The sequence below is a fragment of the Culicoides brevitarsis genome, chromosome 2 (assembly GCF_036172545.1).
Source record: "Culicoides brevitarsis isolate CSIRO-B50_1 chromosome 2, AGI_CSIRO_Cbre_v1, whole genome shotgun sequence".
In the NCBI taxonomy this organism is placed as follows: domain Eukaryota; kingdom Metazoa; phylum Arthropoda; class Insecta; order Diptera; family Ceratopogonidae; genus Culicoides; species Culicoides brevitarsis.
This window is the reverse complement of record NC_087086.1, coordinates 25517856-25540166: the sequence shown is the minus strand read 5'-3', so window position 1 is coordinate 25540166 and position 22311 is coordinate 25517856. Positions and strand designations below refer to the sequence as shown.

The 22311-nt window shown below is 30.2% G+C and overlaps 2 protein-coding genes and 1 long non-coding RNA gene across 8 annotated transcripts in view; 1 reads left to right on the top strand and 2 right to left on the bottom strand.

Moving 5' to 3' along the window:
* LOC134830307 (cytokine receptor-like) overlaps positions 1-22311 on the bottom strand; it is a 30986-nt gene that overhangs the window by 1733 nt on the left and 6942 nt on the right. For both annotated transcript variants that reach the window (XM_063843735.1, XM_063843737.1), the window contains exons 3-6: positions 5183-5423; positions 1396-4371; positions 237-416; positions 16-172 (exon numbers count right to left, since the gene is read on the bottom strand). In XM_063843735.1, the coding sequence (XP_063699805.1) occupies positions 16-172; positions 237-416; positions 1396-4371; positions 5183-5423 (3554 nt within the window). The remainder of the gene's footprint in view (positions 1-15; positions 173-236; positions 417-1395; positions 4372-5182; positions 5424-22311) is intronic.
* Positions 5775-19928, bottom strand: LOC134830308 (cytokine receptor-like). Of its 5 annotated transcripts, XM_063843738.1 has the most exons (9): positions 17799-18244; positions 17602-17727; positions 10315-10391; positions 9330-9611; positions 7970-9220; positions 7623-7913; positions 7242-7559; positions 6153-7178; positions 5775-6088 (listed from the first exon to the last, which is right to left on the bottom strand). In XM_063843738.1, the coding sequence occupies exons 2-9, from the start codon at positions 17691-17693 to the stop codon at positions 6057-6059; spliced, it is 3369 nt and encodes a 1122-aa protein (XP_063699808.1). In that variant the 5' UTR covers positions 17694-17727; positions 17799-18244; the 3' UTR covers positions 5775-6056. The 5 variants fall into 5 exon arrangements, with proteins under 5 accessions (XP_063699808.1, XP_063699810.1, XP_063699809.1 ...); XM_063843740.1 differs by lacking the exons at positions 17602-17727; positions 17799-18244 and adding an exon at positions 19759-19928; XM_063843739.1 differs by lacking the exons at positions 17602-17727; positions 17799-18244 and adding an exon at positions 13499-13844.
* Positions 13876-14915, top strand: LOC134830312 (uncharacterized). Its single transcript, XR_010161969.1, has 3 exons — positions 13876-13912; positions 13983-14025; positions 14604-14915. It is a non-coding gene; the product is annotated as an uncharacterized LOC134830312 (long non-coding RNA).

Here is a 22311-nt window from a genome sequence, read left to right as displayed (position 1 = left end):
AAAAAAATAATTTACCTGAAATTCCATTTGCATCTGTCGAAGCGACGATCGGAGTTTTCATGCCCATTTTGCTGTTGTTAATGTCTGCTGTGTTTTCGGGCGCCAATGATGTTACTGGTCTGCCAACGGGGTTGTATGGTATGTAAGATGCTGGATTAGTTGGTGGTGCGGGCTGAAAGATGAAAAAGGAAATTATTAAGTTTTTGTGTTTTTATGAAGAAATTTAGTAAACTTACTCGTGCTGAAGTCATGGCTGTGTGTTGGACGTAGCCAGAAGCGTTCGGTTGTAACATGGAACTTGGCTTGCAGTATCCGTTCGACATTATTACGGGATATGGCATCGTTGGAGCTTGTGTGGGAGTTGACGTGGGATTGCCCGGAATGAATTGACTCGTGTAAGAGGGTTGTTGGTTTGGCTGGAAATGAATAAAATTAAGTATATAAAAATTAATTAAAGTCCTTTAAAAATTATTAAAATTTTTTTGCCTCTTGTCTTATTTAAAAATTCGAAATTCAGTGAAAAAAAATTTTTTTTTATTTGAAAAAATTTTCTTATTTTTTTTAAATATTTCCATAATGGATCACTTTTTTCATAAAATTTTTTTAAAAATATTTGATTGGGGTTTTTTAAAATTTTAATTTATAATTTTAAAATTTTAAAATAAATTCAAATTATGAAAAAATTGATCCACATGGAACTTCGAAGTCCAACATTTTTGAACAATAAAAACAAGTTTTGAAATGCTTTTTTATAAAAAAAAATAACTAAAATTAAAATAAAAAAAATATTTCATTAAATTAAATATTTAAAAATCAATTTATTATAAATTATTAATTATTAAAATAATTATTTAATTAATTTAATAAAAAAAAGAAATATTTTTTGTTGATTTTTAATTAAAAAAAATTGCAAATTTAAAAATGATTTAAGTTAGAAATTCATTAAAAAATAAGGAATGCATAAAAAAATAATATAGAAAAATTTTTTGAAAATAATTAGATGCACAAATTTTAGGAAAAATATTTTTTTGAGAAGAAAATCCTTGATAAAAATGAATTTCATTACAAAAATTATTAAAAATTTATTTCTTTCATAAATTTTTGAAATTATTTGACGACTGTGAAAATTTTATATTTTAATATTCGAAAATATTTATCATTATTTTTTTTATGTTTTTGTATAAAATTAATATTATTTTAATCATTAATTAATTTGCTTATTTTTTAATTAAAAAATTTTTAAAAAAAATTAATTTTAGGAACAAGGGAAAAAACTTTTTGAATTTAAATTAAATATAATTAATTAATTAATTAAATAATTAATTTAATAATTAATTAAATAATTAATCAATTAATTGAAATAAAAACTTACAAAAAAAATCCATAAAAACCTACCTCAAAGTCATTATCCATCGACATCGAATGATTCGACGACTGACTTCCATCATCAATCAATCCCATCACGTCATACGACTGATCTTCCAAGCAATCATCATGAGCTTCCGCCGTACTATTACTTTCCTCGCTATTATTCTGCGCACTACTATCCGTATCAGTCCGTTTTCTCAGCAACCGATCTTCCTCCTCATACACCGAACCCAAATTATCCATAATAATATCCGGTTTCGCCAGCTTTTTCGCCCCATTTCCACCATCAAAATTATCTGGACGCTTTTCCTCCTGAATATCCTGCAGCTCAGCCGGTAACACGATCAAAATATTCTTCATATGCTTAATTTTCTGATAGAATTTGTAACCGACACCCAACATAGTGCACATCAAAACGAGACTGCAGATCATCGTCACAATCGTTTTCGCATCAATTCCGCCATAATGCATGCAATTCGTCACAATCGCCTTGGACCATTCCCCTTTCAGATATTCCGGGTACATATCCGAGTCGAGCCAATTGATGTACGCTTTATCCTCGACTTCGCAACTTTGATGATGCCCGGAAAAGTGTCGCAAGGGGTGTTTCGTGCTATGAACTGCCATTTCGTCGTCCGTATCGATCCGGTTGTTGTGCGTGGTGTCACGATACTTTTGTGTCACTTGTGTCGTCATGGAGTTGTCATCCGGGGCATGTGGACTTCGGATGATATTTACCGCCCGCACGGAAAATTCAATGGTATCAATGTTGGGAACGCATGGCGATGGCCTTCTGCAGGACAAATGTTTACTTTCGATCCTCACAATTTTTTCATCAACGATTTTTCCACGATATTTCGACACCGAACGGAGTTCATAGAAGTTAATGTGACCACTTTTGACCTTGGGCGGGGTCCAACTCACCTCAATTTCATTGGCATTGTTCGAATGTGTCGTCGAGGAAGCTTGACCCATGCTCCCAGGGATGCCAATTGCCGTCGTTTTGTTGTCTTTGTTGCTATTTTCCGAGCAAAATTGATTGCAAGCTTTCACCAGCAACTCATAATTCGTGAAACTCGTGAGATTCTGCAGGAGATATGTCATTTTCTCGTAAGGTTCCTTCGTCGTGTCGTTCGTGACGTTGTAGACTTCGATGTGATTGCCGTTGTAAAAGATGCTGTAGTACATCAAAACGCCGTTACTATCACGCGGACGCTTCCATTCCAGCTTCATCGAAGTATTTCGCACGTCGTACGCCTTAAATTCGATAGGTGGCGTTGGTCTCGCCTCAAGCGTTGTGTTCTGTAGGGGGTCACTATCCGGCCCATGTCGCGTATCCGAGAACATTGACAACACAATTTTATATGTCGTGTAAGGTTTCAGCCCGGTAAGCGTATAATTGTTCGCCGTTTGATTTATCGTGATATTTTTCTGACTTTTTTCCTTGCATTCGAGCGTTACAGGGTCCCGAATCGGACAAAACTTGATTTCGTAGCCTTTGACGATGGAATCGTACATGCAATCGAGCTTCCATTTGAGCTCCATGTGACTCGATCCGATCTGCGTGATCCAAATTGTCTTGATTTTTCCGATGTCGCTACTTTGAGCAGCCGTGCACATGGCCCAAACCATGCCGGAACTGCTTTTTCCGTTATTTGTCGACACGGCGAAATTTATCGAGCCATTTTGCTCCAACGTGAAGTTGTTGACAGACTGATCGACGCGCGCAAAATGAAATTCGCCGTCACAAGCGTTCGGCAGCGAATTCAAGGGTTTGCACCAAAAAACGGTGTAACTGACATCTTGTGTGCCTTTGTACGGATCTTCCCATGATAAATTGTAAACGCCATCTTGTGAGATTTTTTTCAAGTTCAGCGGGTGTCTTAAACGGTCGGCTTTCGGTGGAATTCGGATTAAACTTCCGTGCGTTGATTTTCCCAAACTATTCTGGCTTCGCACCACAAATTTATATTCGGCGTACATGTCGGTCTTGCTGAACTTGGCAAAGGTATTTTTCGTTTCGACCGGAACGCGAGACACCTGGCGGTCATTTTCGCGAACTTCAGTCACCACGTAACTAGCATTCGGTCCATTTCGCTCAGATTTGAGGAGTTCCTCCCAAAAAATGTAAATATCGTTGTCGTCGTTGATGAAAAATGCTCCTTCGTCCATTTTTGGGGGGCGATCGGGAATGCGGGCTTCAGTATGGACCGGAGTGGTACCAACGGCGGAATACATGTCTTCTGTGTCGCTTGAACGATCGGTGCGGACACGAATTCTGACGTCATACCAAGCATTGGCGTAAGGTAAATCATCCAAAACTACAAAATATCCCAAATTTTGGTCATTTCGTTTCTCTTGTTGCACTCGTTTCGGGTCAATAACCCGCCAGACAGTATCGTTGTTGTCACCTTTGTTATCAAATTCCGATAAAATTCGCACGTCATGCACGAAATTCACGTTGTAACCCTTTGGCAGCGTGTTTAACTGATCACTCAAGGTCCAGAAAATCGTCGCATTTCGTGAGGTGACAAATTTCGGTACGATATTCTCGGGCGGCGCCGGCACAATTGTCTCGAAATTCATCACGTTAAAGTGCTGCGTCTCGTTGAACAACTCGCTGATCATTTGCAGCGTGAAATTGAAGTAATTGTGCGTTTTGCGGTATTGCGCATTGGAAATTTCGCACATTTGGATCATCGTGTTCTCCACACTCTTCAAGACGCACGGGTTTTTGTAGTATTTGAGTAAATTGGTGAAGTACCACAACTCGTATTTGATGGGAAAATTCGTTTGAGGTCTCGTGAAGCTGCATGTCAAGTTTTGCCAGTTGTAGGAGTGGCATTTGAAGTCGGTGACGTTGTCGGGTTTGTAGTCCACGTAGACGTTGACGATGCCGACTCCTTCGGTGCCGTTTGGCGTTTGCAGGAGACATTTGTAACGCTTTGTGTGGTTTAATTCTGCGCGGTCCACGTGCCACAGGATTGATGATGAGTTGAGTATCTGGAAAATTTTAGAAAAAAAATTGAATTAATTTAAATAAAATTTTAAAAGATTCAAAAATAATTTTGAAAAATATATAAAAATTTAAAAAATCAGAAAATAGTTTTAAAAACAATTTAGGTAAAAAAAATTTCAAAACAATTTAGGAAAAAATAATTAAAAAAAAAATAAAAATTTTAAAATACTAAATTAATTCCAAAAATAATTTTAAAAAGATAGAAAAAATATATTTAAAAATTCAAAAAAATTTTACAAAAATTTAAAAAAATAATTTTTAAAAAATCAGAAACAATAAAAAAACAAGTAAAATTTTTAAATAAAAATTAAACAAATTTAAAAAATAATTTAAAAAATTTAAAAATTATTTAAAAAAAAAAATCAAAAATTTAAACCATAAATTTAATTTTTAAAAAAAATTTTTGAAATTCCAAAATAATTTTGAAAATTAAAAAAAATAATAATAAATCCGAGAATAATTTAAAAAAAATTAGAAATAATTTAAAAAATTAAAAATAATAATTAAAAAATTTTATTTAAATATTGAATAAATTTATTTGTGAATTTAGAAAATAATAAACAAATTCAAAAATTATTTTAAAAAAATTAAAAAAAAAATTTTAAAGCTATAGATTTATTTTAAATTTTTAAAAAATAATTTTTAAATTTTTTATTAAATTCACGAATAAATTTATTCAAATTTTATTTTTTTTTTTAAATCTGAAATTATTTTTTTTTTAATTGAATAAAAGTTAAAGAAAAATTTTTAAAACTTTAAAAAATTATTTAAAAAAAAAATATTTTGAAAAATTACCGTAATCTCTTTTTGTGGAATTCTCTTCCCGTTATGACCAAAATAAAGGTACGAGCTGTTGCGTCCATCTTCTCTCGTCAAATTTAGTGTACAAATTACATCTACTGAGCTACCTACTAATGCATTGACAGTTTCAGGTATCACAACGCCAGTCCCTGTCCATAATCTGGAACAACTGCCCTGACTGAAGAAAATGGCTGAGAAAATTACCGTCAATAAGATTCTGTGAATTTGTTGTCTTCTGTAGAAGAAAAAATTAAAAATTAAATTAGTCTCGAATTTTAAATTAATAAAAAAAAACTGGCAGCCATAAAATTCATTAGAAAAATTCATTTTTTGTCAAAAAATCCTAAGTATTTTTTAAAAAAATTCTGAAAAAACTTGTAAAAATTTGAAAATATTTTTTGAAAAAATTCCGAATTATTTTTCAAAGTCAAAATTTTTTTTCAAATATTTTAATTTTATATTTGTGAAAAATTTTTAAATTTTTTAAAATTATTTTTTCAAAGATCAAACCTAAATTTTAAATAAAAAAAAAACAATTAAATAAATTTTTAAACATTTATTTCATTTTTTTAAGGCAATTGTTCACAAAGGCAACAATTTAACAGTCATTCTCGCTTCATTTAATTTAAAAATAAAATCTTATTAATTCTTAAAATAGGAAGATATTTTTTCAATTTTGTTTTTTTTTTAATTTAAAACTTAACATAATTTTATTTTAATATTTTTTGGTTATTTCTTCCATCAAAACTTTGATATAAGAAAAATACTGATTCTGTTCAATTAAACGTATTTTTTTTAGTATTTTAAATGCTAATTAAAGCTATAATGGCACTTTTTTTGGTTTCACAAATTTTTAAGAAGGCAAAAATCATCGTCCAGTGAATCCTGGTTGAACGTAACCTAAAAAAAAATATTTTTTTTTAGAAAAAATCATAAAAATCGAGAAATTTTGATTTTTTTGTACCCGACATTACTGGTTTCTGCTGCTCTTGACTAATTTTCAGCATTTCATCCTTCAACGACGTCCGCACATTCGGTTGAACGACATTTTTTACGTAATTTGTTGGCGTGATTCCCTTTGAGATTTGCACGTAATTGTTATTCGGTGGAAGATTCGCCGGGATTGAAGTGGGAGATGGCCTCATTTGCAAATATGGCGTTTCAGGTGACATCAGTTCAAAGGATTCCGGAGCTTTTGTGGGTTTCATTTCCACATAAGGCGTCAAATTTTCCGCGATTTTTGTCTTATTTTGAGTTTTTTCCATGTCTCGTTCCGGCATTTCGCGGATCGGAGGCAATTTTTTACGGAAATCCTCGAGTGGCGGTAAAAGAGGCTCATTTTGTTCGTTGCTGGTGACTTCTTCGGGACTTTGAGCACCATATACCAAAACAATATCTTGCTGTGCAGCGGACATAGGATCGCGAGAAAATAATTTTTGAAAGATGAAAAGGTTGGTTTTTGATCTGATGTGCACGTCGTTGATATCTTTGACGCCCGGTGGCAAGTCAATTTCGATATTCATGCATTCATTGAGTCTTCGGTAGATTAAAAACGCTCCAACGAGGAAAATGCTCAAGAAAAATAGCATTCCGAGGATGTAGGAAAGATTAAATGCCGCCAAATTCCAACAGTTATAAGGCGAGGAACTCCATTCTCCGTAAATTATTTGATAATCTGAGAGGTTTGAAAGGTCTTGATCCTCTTCGCTGCAAAATCTGAGCTCATCTGGGTCAGGAGACTCCCAATAAACGTCAGGATCGATGACATTAACAGCTCTAACAAATATTTTATATTCATTTTTCTTCTTCTGACACAAACTATGGATGCGACAACTGGTGGATTTTACTCTGTAGACCACGGAAGCTTCTTCCGAGGCACTATGAGACTCAATTTTGACTTCATAAAATGACAAATTTCCTCCAAAATGGTTTGGTTCGGTCCAGGAAATCATTTGGTCATTCACCGTTAACGACAAAGGCATCTCCGGAGCTAAAAAAATCAAAAATTTCATTAAATCTTTTAAAAAATTCAGGTGAAAATCAACAAATTTACCCCCAATTTCCGTCTGAAACTTGATAATATTCGAAGACTTGTTGGAACACTCGACCGTACATGCAAAAAGATACACATCGTACTTGGTAAAGCTTCGAAGTCCATCCAAAATATACGAAGTCGAATTAACTTCCATATTTTTCTCGTGTTTATGAGCAATAAATCGCGTCTCATTTGTCTCCGTATCTTTTTCGTAGCTGAAAAACTCAATTCTGTGATGACGGATGAGCCCGTTTATCGTTTCCGGCTTCGTCCAACTCAATTTTACGGAATTAGCGGTGAGATTTGAGTATTTTAAATCTCTTGGAGCACTCGGAGCTGAAGATTTAAGACAAAAAAAGGTAAAATTTGTTCAAAAATTTTGTTAAAAAATAATTTTACCAGTTTCTGCAGTCTTTTCCAGCACCTCAAAAGGCGCGCCATTCTTGCCGGAAGTTGAAATCATGCTCACCAAGACCCGATAAACCGTGTACGGCTTCAAATCTTGAACAAATTGACTTCTTACGTGCTTTTCTGGGTACAAAGAATGACATTTCACGCTGGAAGGTTCCTCACAAATTGTGATATTAAATTTTTGGATGACCATTTTGTCGGGACAATCGACTTTCCAGTTGATACTGAGTGAGTATGGGTCGATTCGATCAATTGCTGCATGTAATAATTTCCCGATATCTACAAAAAATTGTAAAATTTATCAAATTTTTATCAAAAATGCTGAAAAAACTTACAATTGGGCGGATTTGAACGACATTCACTCCATTTCATGCCAGTAGTGCGTTCGCCAGCATATGCCGCAATGGCATAGAGCAAAGTTGGATCGGCATCGAACATAATCCACCGTTTTTCCTTCGAAACTGTCACGTAACTGAACTGTCCGTCGCAGGTGTTGGGGTTTCCCGATATGGAAATGCACGAGAACATGACAAATTTATCGATTAAGTGTTCTTCCGTGCCCTTAACGGTCCACGTCAAATTATGTTTGTTCGCCTCATCTCTCTGGAATATCTGCACGAGCGATATTTGGACGTCAAGTAGTTCGGATTTGACTGGTACGTGACTTTTCAGGGGTTTTAGCGACGTTCCATTGATATTAGAGCTAAAAATTTCAAAATAATGTTCCTGGGATGAGAGATGAAGATGCGGGAATTGAGCGGAAATGCTTGTAATTTCCTTAGTTTTTGGTCCTCGGATGTCATACCGGAAATCTGGTCCATTTTCTTCGTATTTCTCGAGATGCCGCCAGTAAATCGTCAAATTATCGTCGTCATGGATGTAAAAGGCACCGAAAGTGGATTCTGGGGGACGATCCGGCACGCGACTTAAGGTTTTAACTTTTTCAGTTACAAAAGGGGACCACATTTCTTCCGTATTTTGAGCGGTATGGGACTTTACCCTTAGTCGAAGGTCATATTCCGTGAAAGGATACCTCAGCGGGACACGCAATTCGCTCGTCGTTGGATGAATATTCGTGAAATTCGTCGATTGCCAGCTTTCGTCGAACTGACATTTCGTTTGAACTTCGTAATCGAACGAAATTCTGGTATTTTTGTAATGCGATGGGACTTTAAACGTCAAAGTTGCTTCATCGGTGGTTGTATTGGTCACCAAAAGGTCCGTCGGGGCAGCAGGAACAACATTCGCCAAGTGATCAATTTCGAAATTTTCCGTATTTGTTCCCACAAGTCCCGTTTTCTCGGCATATCGTGACTCCAGGGTGAAATAAAAATAATCGTCAGCCTTGAATTTCTCAACATTACCGGACGTGGTTTCGCCCTTGTAGTACAAGTCGCAATATTGACCGCGTTTCGAGTCGTTGTGCAACGGACAGTTGTAATAATTGCCGGCACGATGCCGATCCAGCTTGTATGTCAGTCGATATGACAACGGGATGTAGTTGTCCATCTCCTTGAAAGCGCACGTCATGTTCAGCCAATCTTTGCTGCGACAGCTGAAATCTTTCACGTTGCCCAAACGTTTACCTACGATGAAAAAATAAATCATTAATCGCTCATCGATATCGTTAATTTCACTGCCAATAACAATAAATTAACGAGATTTGTTTACACTGATTTTCCTCAATTCACTCACCGACAATCACTGACGTAAATGCCACTCGTGACTTTCCCAGCTGGCACGTATATTCGCATCGGGAATACGGGAGATTTGGAAGTTTTAGCCGGATTTTGTTTTTTGATAGGATTTCGACGCTTTTGTGTGTCGTGTCGTACGTTTTCCAGCTGAGTCTATCACAGGTCTCGTTAAAGAGCAAATGTTTGCTTGTAAGGCCGTCACCTTGTTTGAGATCAAAGGTGCACTCGATCGAGTGGTCCACTTCATTTTCAAAGGCATAAATTACTTCTGGCACAACATCTAAAAGAAAAATGTGAAAAATTAGTAAAAATTAAAAAAATTAAAAAAATTTCAGGCAAGTGCAGCTTTAAAATATTTTTTCACATTATTTCGCACAATTTTTTTTTTTCAAATTAATATTTTTAAAATTTTTACTATTTTTTTTTTTAGTTTTTGAACATGATTTTTAATGTTAAATTAATTTAAGTTATTTTCAAAATTTTCAATTTAAATTAATTTTAATTTTTGGTCACTAATTTTTTTTCAACTTAAAATTAAAAAATTTAATTAAAATTAAAAATTTAATTAAAAAAAATAATTTTTTAACTTTGTATGTATTTCAAAAAAAAAAAAAATAATTAAAAATTAAATTAAATTGAAATAATTTAATTTAAAATTGAAAAAAAAATAATTAAAAAAAATTTAAAAAAAAATAATTATTTTTGTATTTAAAATTCTGAGAATGTTTCGAAAAATATTAAAATAATTAAATTTTACACTAAAAAATCATTTTAAAAAAATATCAATAATTTTTTCAATATTTTTTTTTAAATTTAAACATAAAATTTTTAGATTTTTTTTTAAATTTTTTGAATTTTTTTTTATTAATTAATTAAAATTTTAAAATTATTAAATTGTAAAATTTAAAAAAAAAAATTAATATTAGAAAATTTTGTTTTTCAATTGCACTTGCCTTGAAATTAAAAATAAAAAAAATACTTACATCCAAATCCGCAGATTTGACTGACTAAACTTAGGGAAACTAGGAATAGGAGTAAGGATTTCAGCATCGTTTGATGTCTGTAACAGAAATTCGAATTATTCGATGTTAGTATAAATTACTTTTGCAGACACTTAAAATAAATAGAAAAATAGCTACATGCTGTGCTCACACCTTGATTAAAACCAGCACTAAACTACGAGGTTAGATTCGCTTTAAAATTAATTTACGTAATTAATTTCTCTCTTTTAAGCACAGAAAATTTATTTACATTAAGACAATAACAAATTTAATGAAGTAATTTTCCCGTGAACATTTAATTGATAAATATTTGCACACTTCCAACAACGATCGCTTCACCTCTGCAGGAAATGGAGGCAAACATCGTTTAATAGAATTTTTTTTAAAACTCTTTTAAACGCAATCAATTGATTGAAAACAAAATTACGCAGGAAAGACAGAAAAGGCATGTTATTATTGGCTATAAATGGAAAACGGTGTACGTTTCTTGTCAACAGCAAGGCGACCACAAGCTCACTTTTGTTAAAAGTTATTGTCATGCAAATTAATATGAAAAGTGGTAGGTTGGATAGAAACAGGCCAGCAGAGGTTTCAGGAGGATGGACGAGTAGTGTCAACGTACGTTGATGACGGACAATGAGTTCGCGGAATTCGGTTTTGATGTTGATACTGTAGCGGTTTTTTTTTGTTCTGTGTGGAGGTGGATTGCGGCGAGGTGAGTTCGTAGAATTTTTTCTATTAATGGTGCTTTTATAGAGGTTTTTGATATAAAAATTGTGATTTCAATGAATTTTTAAAAAAATTGATTGAATCGCAAAGCTTAAGTCATTTCCGGAAAAAATCCGGTCTAAAAAAAGTTTTAATAATTCGAAAAATTCGTCCAAAATTTAATAGTTGAATATTTTTTGACAAGAATAACTTCAAGAGAGTGCCTTTTTTGTTAGAGTGAAATTTTTTAAAAAATTTTCACTGATTTTGAAATTTTTTTCTATTTTCCATTAAAAGTTTTAAAAATTAAATTATTTGTTTTTTGATAAAAAAATTTTTTTTTAAAGAGTATGATAAAAAAAAACTAATAAAAAAATTAATTTAATTTTTAAAATTTTTGTGTTGAATTTTGAACTTGATTCAGTACAAAAATTTATCTTTTTTTTTAAATCCGGGATTCAAAAATAATTTCTTCTAAAATTTTTTTAAATTAATTAAGAACATTTAAAAGAGCCTTAAACAATTTATTTATTTTTTACTAAAAAAATATGAAAAGGACGAAAATCGCAAAAAGAATGAAAAAATATTCATCTTTAGGTCATTGACAGCCTTTTTTATGGTTTAACCAAGGTTCTTGAAACATTTAATTAGTGGTTTTTGGTTCTCTTTTATGCACTTTTCTAACATATTTCTTTCATTATTCGTTCTTTTTTTAATTATAAATCTTTTTTCACCTGCTCTTTTATTTTTTTTTGTTTAAAATTTTAATCGATTTTTGTAATTTTAATTTTTTTTTTATTTTTATAAAAAATTTCAAGACTAAGTCACGTTAAATCCAAAACCAAAATGAATCACTTTTATTTTTAATCAACTTACAATCCACAATCAACTCCATAAATTCACTATTCTTAATCTTATCTGCATTCAATGAAATAAATAGATAACGTCCCGTGATTCCCAACCGTTTAACTCTAAATAATATCTCAATTTAACTGGAAATATGCAACAAGAACCTCGTCTTTATTTTTTTCCGACCTACCTACTTATTTACAAAACAGCCGTCCAAACATCCGTTGCACCAAGTAACAACAATGCAATGGCTCAAAAGCTATTTTACACACACACCACATTTTACGTCTTTTCAATTGGCTCGATTCCGGTGTATTTATTAATGAAAAGCCTCCTTTAATGTAATATGATTTGTTATCGATATCAATCGTTTTGTTGTTGTTATTATAGGAAAATTGTTTCAATGATGGACAAGTACTTATGTACCTTCAATGAGGCATGCAGAGGGGGGAGGTAAAGGTAATATTTATAATACGCGAGTAATATCAGGTTTCCAGCGAAAAGCCAATGATGATACGAAAAAATGTAGTTTTATGAAGAACCAATAAAAAAGAGGTGAAGTTACAATGTTGCGTTCGTATGTTCGTTGTTTCATGGAAATTAAAATGAGGATTAAATTTATTCGTGAAACGAGGACTTGAGTGCATTTTAAGTCAATTTTCGACAAATTTAATTTTTTTTTTAATTTTATTTTTTTTTAACATTTTTTAATAATATTTTTGTTTTCGGAAATATTTTTTTTCAATACTTTAAAAATTTTCACATGGGTTTCATATGATTTTTCAATCAAAAAATATTTAAAATTTTCTTTGAACAAAAAAATTCAGAATTTAAAAAAAAGATTTTTTTGACAAGAAAATTTATTACGATTTTAAAAGTTACAAAAATTAATTTAGGCCGTTCAAAATTTTTTTTTTTAACTTTTTTTACCATGCCTTTTTTTAAAAATCGAAAATCCGGGGGCAAAATAAAAAATAAAGTTAAAAATTTCCTAAAAAATGACCTTTTTTCATTTTTTTTAAAAACATTTTTCAAAATTTTTAAAAATATTTTCAATTTTTAAAAATTTTTGTATTCAAAATTAAATTTTAATATGAATTTTCTCAAATAATATTGTCGAAAAAAAAAATTTTTTTGACAGTTATTTTTATGATTTTTTTTTTTTTTTTTTTTTTGTTTAAATTAAAAATTTGTTTTTTTTTTAATTATCTAATTTCAATGTAAATCTAATTCACCTTAAAAACAAAAAAAAAGTTAAGTTACCAAAAAATGTTTAAATTTTGACATTTTGTATAAAAAAGTATTTCAAATTTTGAAAAATTCTGAAAAAAGTTTGTATTTATTAAAATCAAGTTTTATTTTATTTTATTTTAAAAATCCCAAAATTATGCAATGCTACTAGAAACAAATTTTATCTTCGAAAAATAAAAAAATCGACTGGCAGAACGAAATCTTTGGTTTGTCAACATTCACATTTAAAATAATTCAGACAGACTACCAAAATAACACTAAAACCCCTAAAAAATGCATTTAACAAAAAAGTTTAATACCCATGCAAAAACTAAAGAACATCAACATGCAAAATCATCAATGTTGTTATTATTATTACCCATAATGAAAGTTAATTAAATGCCTCCAAATTGTATGACGGCGTTGATGATGATGGTGTAATCGTCGCTTTGTCATAGTGATATGTTTGTATGCTTTTATTTTTTTTTTTGAGAGACAGATATACTGCAGGGAATTCAAATTGTCAGCACTTTTTCGTCAAACATCTCGAATTTCACTCCAACTTGCACTTTTATTTGACGTTAACTACTTTAACCGCAAAAATTTATACATTTTTATTGATTTTCTCCTCTATTTAGTAATTTATTCTAATTAACCACACATTTTTTTTTCAAGCTTGTTATTTTTTTTTATAATTTTTGCGTGTTGTGTAAAATTAAAATTTAAATTAGTTTCCTTGATTTTTTTCTAGGTTTTCACACGATCATCCGGCTTTTGCAGTTCTAGTAGAACAGTAAGTTTCATAAATTCTATAAAGCGAAAAAAAAAAATTAAAAGAAACACAAATTTAATTTTTTTTTCAGCACGACTAATGTGTTTGTTCGTCCGGATTCAAAGAAACTCAACGTAAGACTGAATGAGTGTACAAATATTAAAATAAATTTCTGTTGAATGAGAACTTTTTGTGTATCGTATGTGCATCCATCCACTCAACTAGAGGTACTTGTGTGTTTATTTATGTTACACAAATTTTTACCCAAAAAAAAAATTAAACACAAAATTGTATGTAACATGTGCGTTAATGTGTTTCGGGTTTGTGTTCAGGTCAAAAATCAGAGTGAGTGCATGGAGCGGAGATACACCGAAAAAACCCGTAGAATGAATGAAAATCGAGAATAAAGAGAGAGAATATTATTATTATTATTTTATTTATTCATATGCAATGCACACAGACACTCGAACCAACACAATGACAGACAGACAGACAGAACGTTGTTTACATTTTACTCCGAAAAGAGGCATTTATTATTTTGTTTTTGTTATGTTATGTGCCGGATTGTGAGTATGTGCTTCGGATTGATGTGGATGATGATAGTTACGGACCAGATGGAGAAAAGATAATGAACATGAATTTACGATTCGAGTTTTTTTTTTTGTATTTTTTGGCGTCCTGCTTATGTTTCGTTTTTTTTTTGCGTTTACAGAGAAGATGTTACAAGACCTGTTTGTGGTGCGTTTATTTGGAGACAACGACGACGACGACGACGAACGACAAAGTTGATGACAGCAAGGATGTGATCATTTATCAAGTTATATTTATTGATCACTTCACTTTTTTTTCTCTCTGGATTCGAGATAGAAAGTATCGAATGTCCGGTTAATGTTTATGGATTCAAAGGAAATATTAAAGTTTGTTTACCAAATGTCCCAAAAAAAATTTTTTTTCAAGAGGTTTTACGGGAATTTTAACCCGTTATGAGATGGGTGGTCGTAAAAATTATTAAAAAAATAACAAAATTCAGTAAAGAAGCGGATTTTATGAGGACCTGCTAAAGTTTTATGGTAAGTGGTTTGTTAAAATTTTATTTTGAATTGACAAATTTTTTAAAATATTTTTTTTTTTTTGAAAAATTAAAAAAAAAATATTTTCTCAAGAAAAAAAATTAATTTAATTTAAAAAATTTAAAATTTTTAAAAAATTAATTAATTTAACAAATTAAATTTAAATTAATTTAATTTTTTCAATTTGAAATTATTAAAAATCAAAATTAAATTAAATTTAATTTGTTATTAATTTAAAAAAAAATTAAAATTAAAATAAAAATTAATTAATTAAAAATTAAATTAAATTCATAAAATTGATAATTATGATAAATATTTTTTTATTTTAAATAGAATTATTAAAAAAAGTTCTATTAATTTTTTTTTAAAAAAATACAAAAAATTACTGATTTGAATAAAAAAAAAAATAATAAAAAAAATTTTTTTGAATTACAAAAAAAAATTTTCTAAATTTTTTTTAATAAAATAAATTTTTAAATATTAATTTATTTTAAAATTGGTAAATATTTTGCATTAAAATCATTAATAATAAATAGTTCGTAAAACAACCTCATATCGAGCAAAATTTCTTGGAAATATTCACCACGTCACTAACTATTTTTTTTCTCAAGATAAGTGACGTTGCAAGGTTACTTTCTAACAAAAACTTATTCATTACTCATTCCCGTAAACGAAATAATAAAATATTTTTACAAAAAAACGTAAATCCATGAGATAATTTCCGGTGAATTTTCTGACATCATTTCAAGTCTCTTTAATTCTCCGCTTTTCAATCACCACCATCTCGGTCGACAGTCGCTAGACGCGATCGTTAAACAAAAGCACTCAATATTAATAATACTGTTTCATTGTTTTCTGACATTTTTGCTTGAAAAAAAATTTATAAACCTTGCAAAAAATAAAAAAGTAAATCATCAATCATCAAAAACGAAGACACCGAATAATTCATCAACAATAACAACCAAAAGCGAAAAAAAAACATTCTACTGTATAAAAATATAAATAAATGATGATAATAAAAACTATTTCGCGCATTCCTACCGGTGATACTACCTGAGACGGCAGTGAGAAGAAAAGGGACCGGAGACTCGGTTGTTAAAATTTGTAAAGTTTTTATCAAGAAGGTAATCTTTTGTTAAGCTTAAAAGTTTTTTTTTTCACTTCGCAAAATTTGTAATCTACTTAAAAAGTTGTAATCTTTTTAATCTACAATGGGAGGGAAGAAACATAGTTTTTCAATATTGTGAAAGAATTTTTAAAGTTTTTAAAGTACATTTTTCGTAATGAAGTTTTTGAAAGGAAAGAGGAAGTTTTTGTGCCAAGTGAATAATTTTATGATTGAGAAATTTCGCACTGTCCTAATGAACGGATTTCTTTGAAAAAAAAATCAGGAAAGTTATTTTTATATTTATTGACATATTTCAGGTTTTGCGTCATCAATTTATGGCACTATCAAACCAGAATCGGATTTTTAATCCTACAAATTGAAAAAGTATGAGATAGATTGCATATATAACTAAAGTTCAAAATCTGAATAAATTTTGTAACGAAATCACTCAAAAGCAATTTTTAAAGCTGTGATAGGTTTAGCTAAAAGAAGGTTCTGGAACAGAAAAATTAGACCGATTCTAGGGAAAAAAATTGTGAAAAATTAAGAAAATTTCTTAAATATGTTGTGTAAGATTCATTGCATAACTCATCACGCAGGGGTGGATAAAGTTTATTTTTTCTCGGGATCCAAACTCATTTCCCAAAATTAGATTTACATTTTTTTATCTCAAAAAATTGAAAAAAATCTTAAAAAATTTTACACATTTTTGAAAAATTTAATTTTCAAATTGTAAATTTTTCCAATTTTTTCCTAAAAATTTGAAATTTTTATATGAATTTCGAAAATTTTCCGGAAACGAGGTTTCCAGGGTCCCGCACTTTTCATTCCATTTATTTAAAAATTTTGTAGGTTGCATAGTTTTAGGGTATATTTTTCATTCGACGGGTGAAACGAAACTTACGGGTAAAGTGAGATTTTTTTCTGATTTTTTTCTTTGAAAACTTAAATAGTTGGAAAATTGTTAATGATTGATTTTTTTTAATATTAGAAAATTTTTAATTATTTTTTTTTAAATTTTGTTCTTGGTTGAAGATTAACAGATTGAATTGAGAAATGTTTTAAAAATCATTTTTGAATTCAGGTTCGAAAATTTTTGATTTTTTTATTCGATTGATTCCTAAATTTTGAGGAATTCTGAAATTTTTGGAAAAAATAGAATATAAAAATCAAAAAATTTTCTTTAGTTCAAAAAACCATATTTTTCGTCAGACTTTCCAGATTATTCTCTCCTCAGTGGGCACAAAAAAAAATAAATGATTTTACATCATTAATTTAAACAAAATTCCACGAAAAACTCATATTACACCATAACATTATAAACATGTAGTACACATGACTCCAACATGACTAAGGGTTGTTGGTTGGATTCCTTCTATTTTTTCTTTCTTTTTTTCATATCATTAATAATGTTTCACTGCTCCAATTTTTTTTTGTTTGATATCTATATCCACTACACCATATCAGATAGCATATATTTATTTATTATTTTTTTCAGTATTGAATCACCTCGAAAACAAAAAATAACATACCTTATAAAATATCGTTCATATGAATTTGTACGAATAACGCCAACAGTTGATCTATTTCTTGGAATTCTTTGGGTACAACTCGTCTTTGTCATTCATTTCATAGACATTTCCTACATAACATACGGTCTGTGGCAAAAAATATTATTTTAATACATTTTATTTATAACGCACACATTTTTGTATTTTATTTTGTTTACCATGGGCCGCCAAACGCGTCTACAGTAGCGAGCGGCGTGCTTTGCTCTGTGTTAGTACCGTCTTTAAACACAAACACAAACTCATTAAAAGTTTTTTTTTGCAATAAAAAAGGAGTTTTTTTTAGGTATACACTTTTGATGTACTACTGCAATAAAGGGGTTTATTTGCGTGTGTGTATATTTATTTCCAAAATAAACAAATAAATAAATTGCTCTCTGAGAAATAAATTTTCTCTGTTTTTTTACTCAATTTGAATGCAGGCAAGTAAAGGCCAAGGTAATTGGATAAATTTACGTATTATAATAATATTTGGTCGGTTTTTTCAATTTTGTAGGAAAGTTTTACATGCAAATTTATTGAAATTATTTTTATTTATTAGGCGGAAAAACGACTGTCATCACTTGTTAAGTATTCACAATAAACTGTCGTCGATATAAATGGTCAATTTTGTGGTTATGTGATAGAGGAAAACAAAAATATCAAATGTAACTCACTACAATGATAAGATTAGATAAGATATAAATAAATAGTACCGCGAATGATTAAAAACAACGTGAAAAAGTGGCAGTGGCGTGCGTAAGTATCATAAAATTTTTTTTTTTTGAGAATTTTTTTTTGTGAAATTCGAATCAGGTAATCATTAATTTTTAAATTAATTCCTCCTTTAATTTTTTGAAAAATAATTTATATTGCATGGAAATTTCAAATTACAGCATTCATACGTCATAGGCAGGATGAAGAAGAAACTTGATAAAGACACCAAGCTGCTACTTTACAAGACCTTGCTGTAACCACACATTGACTACTGCAGTAGCATCTTATTCCTGGCAAGTGACGAGACAATTAAAAAGCTGCAAATACTCTGCAACCGTGCATTGCGAGCAATTCTCTTGAGGGACAACAGATCCAACGTTGAATCAATGCTGCGGGATACGAATCTGCTGAATGTGAAACACTATGGTTTTATGTACTTCAATAAATGACTCTTGCTGATTCACAAAGCAAAAATGGGTCTCCTCCCGACCTATATAACCGAGCGCCTCTCGATTGTCAGCGAACTCCAACCGTACAACTTGCGCTGAGGAATCAGTTCATCAGTCTGCCACAATATCGAACTGCAAATAGCCAGAACTCGTTTTTTTTATAAGGGAGCGAATGAGTTCAACAAGATGAGTGCTGCGATTGAGTTATCAAGTGACTTGCGTGTTGCCAAAGACCAAATCAAGGAGTACGTGAAAAGCCAGTATTCGCTAAGATAAAGTCGTGAGTGAAAAGTGGTTGGTACATATCCTGGTCCCTCTAAGTAGGATTTTACTCATAAAGGGAGTTGATGCGAAAAGTCGACAAACTGCTAGAACACGAAGATCCTGTAAAGCTCAAAGTTCTACAACAACTCTCATAACCACAAAATTCAAATTGGAAATGTGTTTAAAGAAAATTCAGACTTTCAAGACTGAAGACATTTCAGACCACCCAACGCAACTCCTTAAATCTCAATTAAATCGCGCGCCGCTGAAAAATTTATTGAATCAAATAAGCTTCAATTCCATTAAATCTTGTCGTTTAATGCTCCACGAGGATTCACTTTGTGTAATTTTTTATCTGTCAGATTTCCCAGAAATCACAGAGCGATAAAATTTTGTGAATAACTGAAGATAAAATAATACACAAGTAACTTGATAAAGCAAATATATCACGTTGAGGTGCGAAATTTTGCACATCCGACAAAAATAAACATAACAAAAACTATGAATTCACTGTAATTGTTTGTGCGGAACTGAACTTTAAGAATGTGTCTTTGTCGTTTCTTAGAAAAAAAATCTTAAAATATGTTAAATATTAGAATAAACAACAACAACAACTACGTGCAAAAATATTCTACAAATGGGTGTTAGTGATTAATTACCTAAATTTGTACAACACAAAAAAAATACAAGAAATATCAAAATATGCGCTTACCTGTCTAGATCTCTTAATTCTCGATAAATTAACTACAAAATATCAGATCTGCGATCATTAATTGGATTAAATCACTTGTTGTTCATTTTGTTTTTACTCTGCGGCGAACAAATTCCGATTCACCGAAATCATTTTTAATCGATTAAACACTTTTTTTTTGTATTTTAAAATAAAAAGACATCCTGTTGAAGAATTTTTCAAACGTTTTTTTTTTGCTTCACTCGACGCAATTATGCGAATTCTCCCGAAAGAATCGTAAAAACTGGTTCAATTAGTAAAGCAATCTTTTTGCTTGTCTTGTCATTCGTCATGATTTATAAATGTTTTGTTCCGAGAGCTACATGCGTATCAGATAAAAGTACATATATTTTGTGTACAGAATGAAATTCAAATGAAAAAAAAAGACACTGCGGAATTAATAATAATCAACATAAAATGGCAAATCGATTCCATTTAAATTGCTCCGAGATATGTATCGCTGATGATCGCCCACTTTTTGTGTTGTTTTACTTTTGTACATGTTTTTATCTTTTAATTTTTTTCCTTTGCGCATTCAATGCGCTCAAAGCATTCGAGACATTTCATTTTTTTTTTGCAAGCAAAAAATATTACAAAAATTAGTTCCAAGTATAAAAATGCGTCGTCTCGAAAGAATGTTCTCTCTTTTTTTTATTATTTGCTGGATGCCTGGATCGATGGACGTGGATGAATAAGTAAATAAGTTATAACGAAAGGAACGTCGCTCGTGCAAATGTCAGGACAAAGACTGACAGAATTGAACTGACTCGTGATGCCTTTCAATTATGATGATGAGCTTACAATTCTCTCTTCCTCACCTCATAATACGTAATTTTATTATTGTTTAGTTTAGTTTTTATCATGTATGAAAAAGACAAAAAATAGAGAAACTTGTTACAAGTTTTGAAGTGAGGTATTAAAGCGCATTTTTAGATTTCAAGAATTTTTCATATTTTTAGCAATTTTTTTTTTAAATATTTAAATATTTAAAAAAAAAATATTTTTTAAAATTAATTTTAATTAATCAAAATTTTATTTTAACTCAATTTTATTAGTTTTTAATTGATTTAACGATTTTTAAAAATTTTAATATTTTTTTTTAATTTTAATTTAATTAAATAATTTTAATTTATAATTTTAATATTTTAAAATATTTTTATAAAAAAACTAAATATTTTATTTTGATTAAATATTTGTTTAATTGAATAAAAACTTATTTTATATAATTATTTTATGTAAAAAAATAATATTTGAAGGACAGAAAGATGCCACTTAAAAAAACTCAAATGCACTAAAAACTGAGCATTTTTGCTAAGCCATCATTTTCTGTGAGGTAGAGATAAAAAAGCGCAACTATACTGGCCTTCTATGAAACGATGTAAAAACAAAAAAGTAGAATGTACAAACTTATGCAAATATTAGGATAAGAGAGCGAACAGTCTGTTGATAAAATGGCAGAGCATTTTTGTGTACCTACAACTAAAATACTGTACGAGGCTGATGTTTATTTTACTTGTTGATTGTTGGAAGAGAATCATTCGTTTTGATTTGCTTGCGGAACTAGGCAAAGCTTGTTCTAGAGAATTGGTTTATTGCATCAAGTGCTTTGATTTGAAGTTTCTTCGCAGAATTTTTTGATGACTTTTGAGGAAAAGTTTTTGTTTTTGTCAAATTTTGATTCTATTTCGTTGAAAGAAAATTTTTTGTCAAATTCATGTGAATTTCAATTAAAATTTCATATTTTTCATGAATTTTTTTTTCATATTAAAAGTCAATTTTAGGCAATCAAAACAAAACAAGGAAAAATTGTTACTGGCATACCAGAAAAATTTGACATTTTTCCTGGGGGCCAAATTTTCATTTCCTAAAAATATTTTATTGTCAAAAATATTTGTTTCATCGAAAGTTAATTTTTTACGATTCTTGAAACACTTTTAACGAAAAAAAAACCTGGGGAGTTTTTTTCATTTTTTAACCGAAAACCAATAAAAAATTTCTTTGATTTATTTTAAATCCATTTTGCGCTTAATTTTCGATTTTTTGGAACGTTCCAGAAAATTTAAAAAAATATTTTTAGCCATAATTTAACATTATGATCAATAAACTCCAAAGCATGAATATCAAAAAAAATGTCACGAATCGCCAATCAGACTACGACAACGCCCCCATTGGACAATTTTTTTTTTATTTTAAATTTTTCATGGACATCTAATCGACCCTATTTATTAAATAAGCAAATAGAAAAAAAAATAAAAATGAAATTGCTTTTCCCGCGAATTTCAATAAATAATCTATGAAATAAAAAACGATAATTGTAATGACAGAAGTTACTACCGTTAAGAAAAAACAATACAAAATAAAAATGCGATTGCAATTGTACACGTTTAAATACCGAATGGACAAGGGGATTCACGTAAAAAAAAACAATAATATCTACAATTGTCTATTTAACTGTCCAAATAGAAACCACAATGATTGAAGTTTTTTTCTAGAGAAATTCTTGCATTGGTTGCAATTGAATTGTATCATATAATA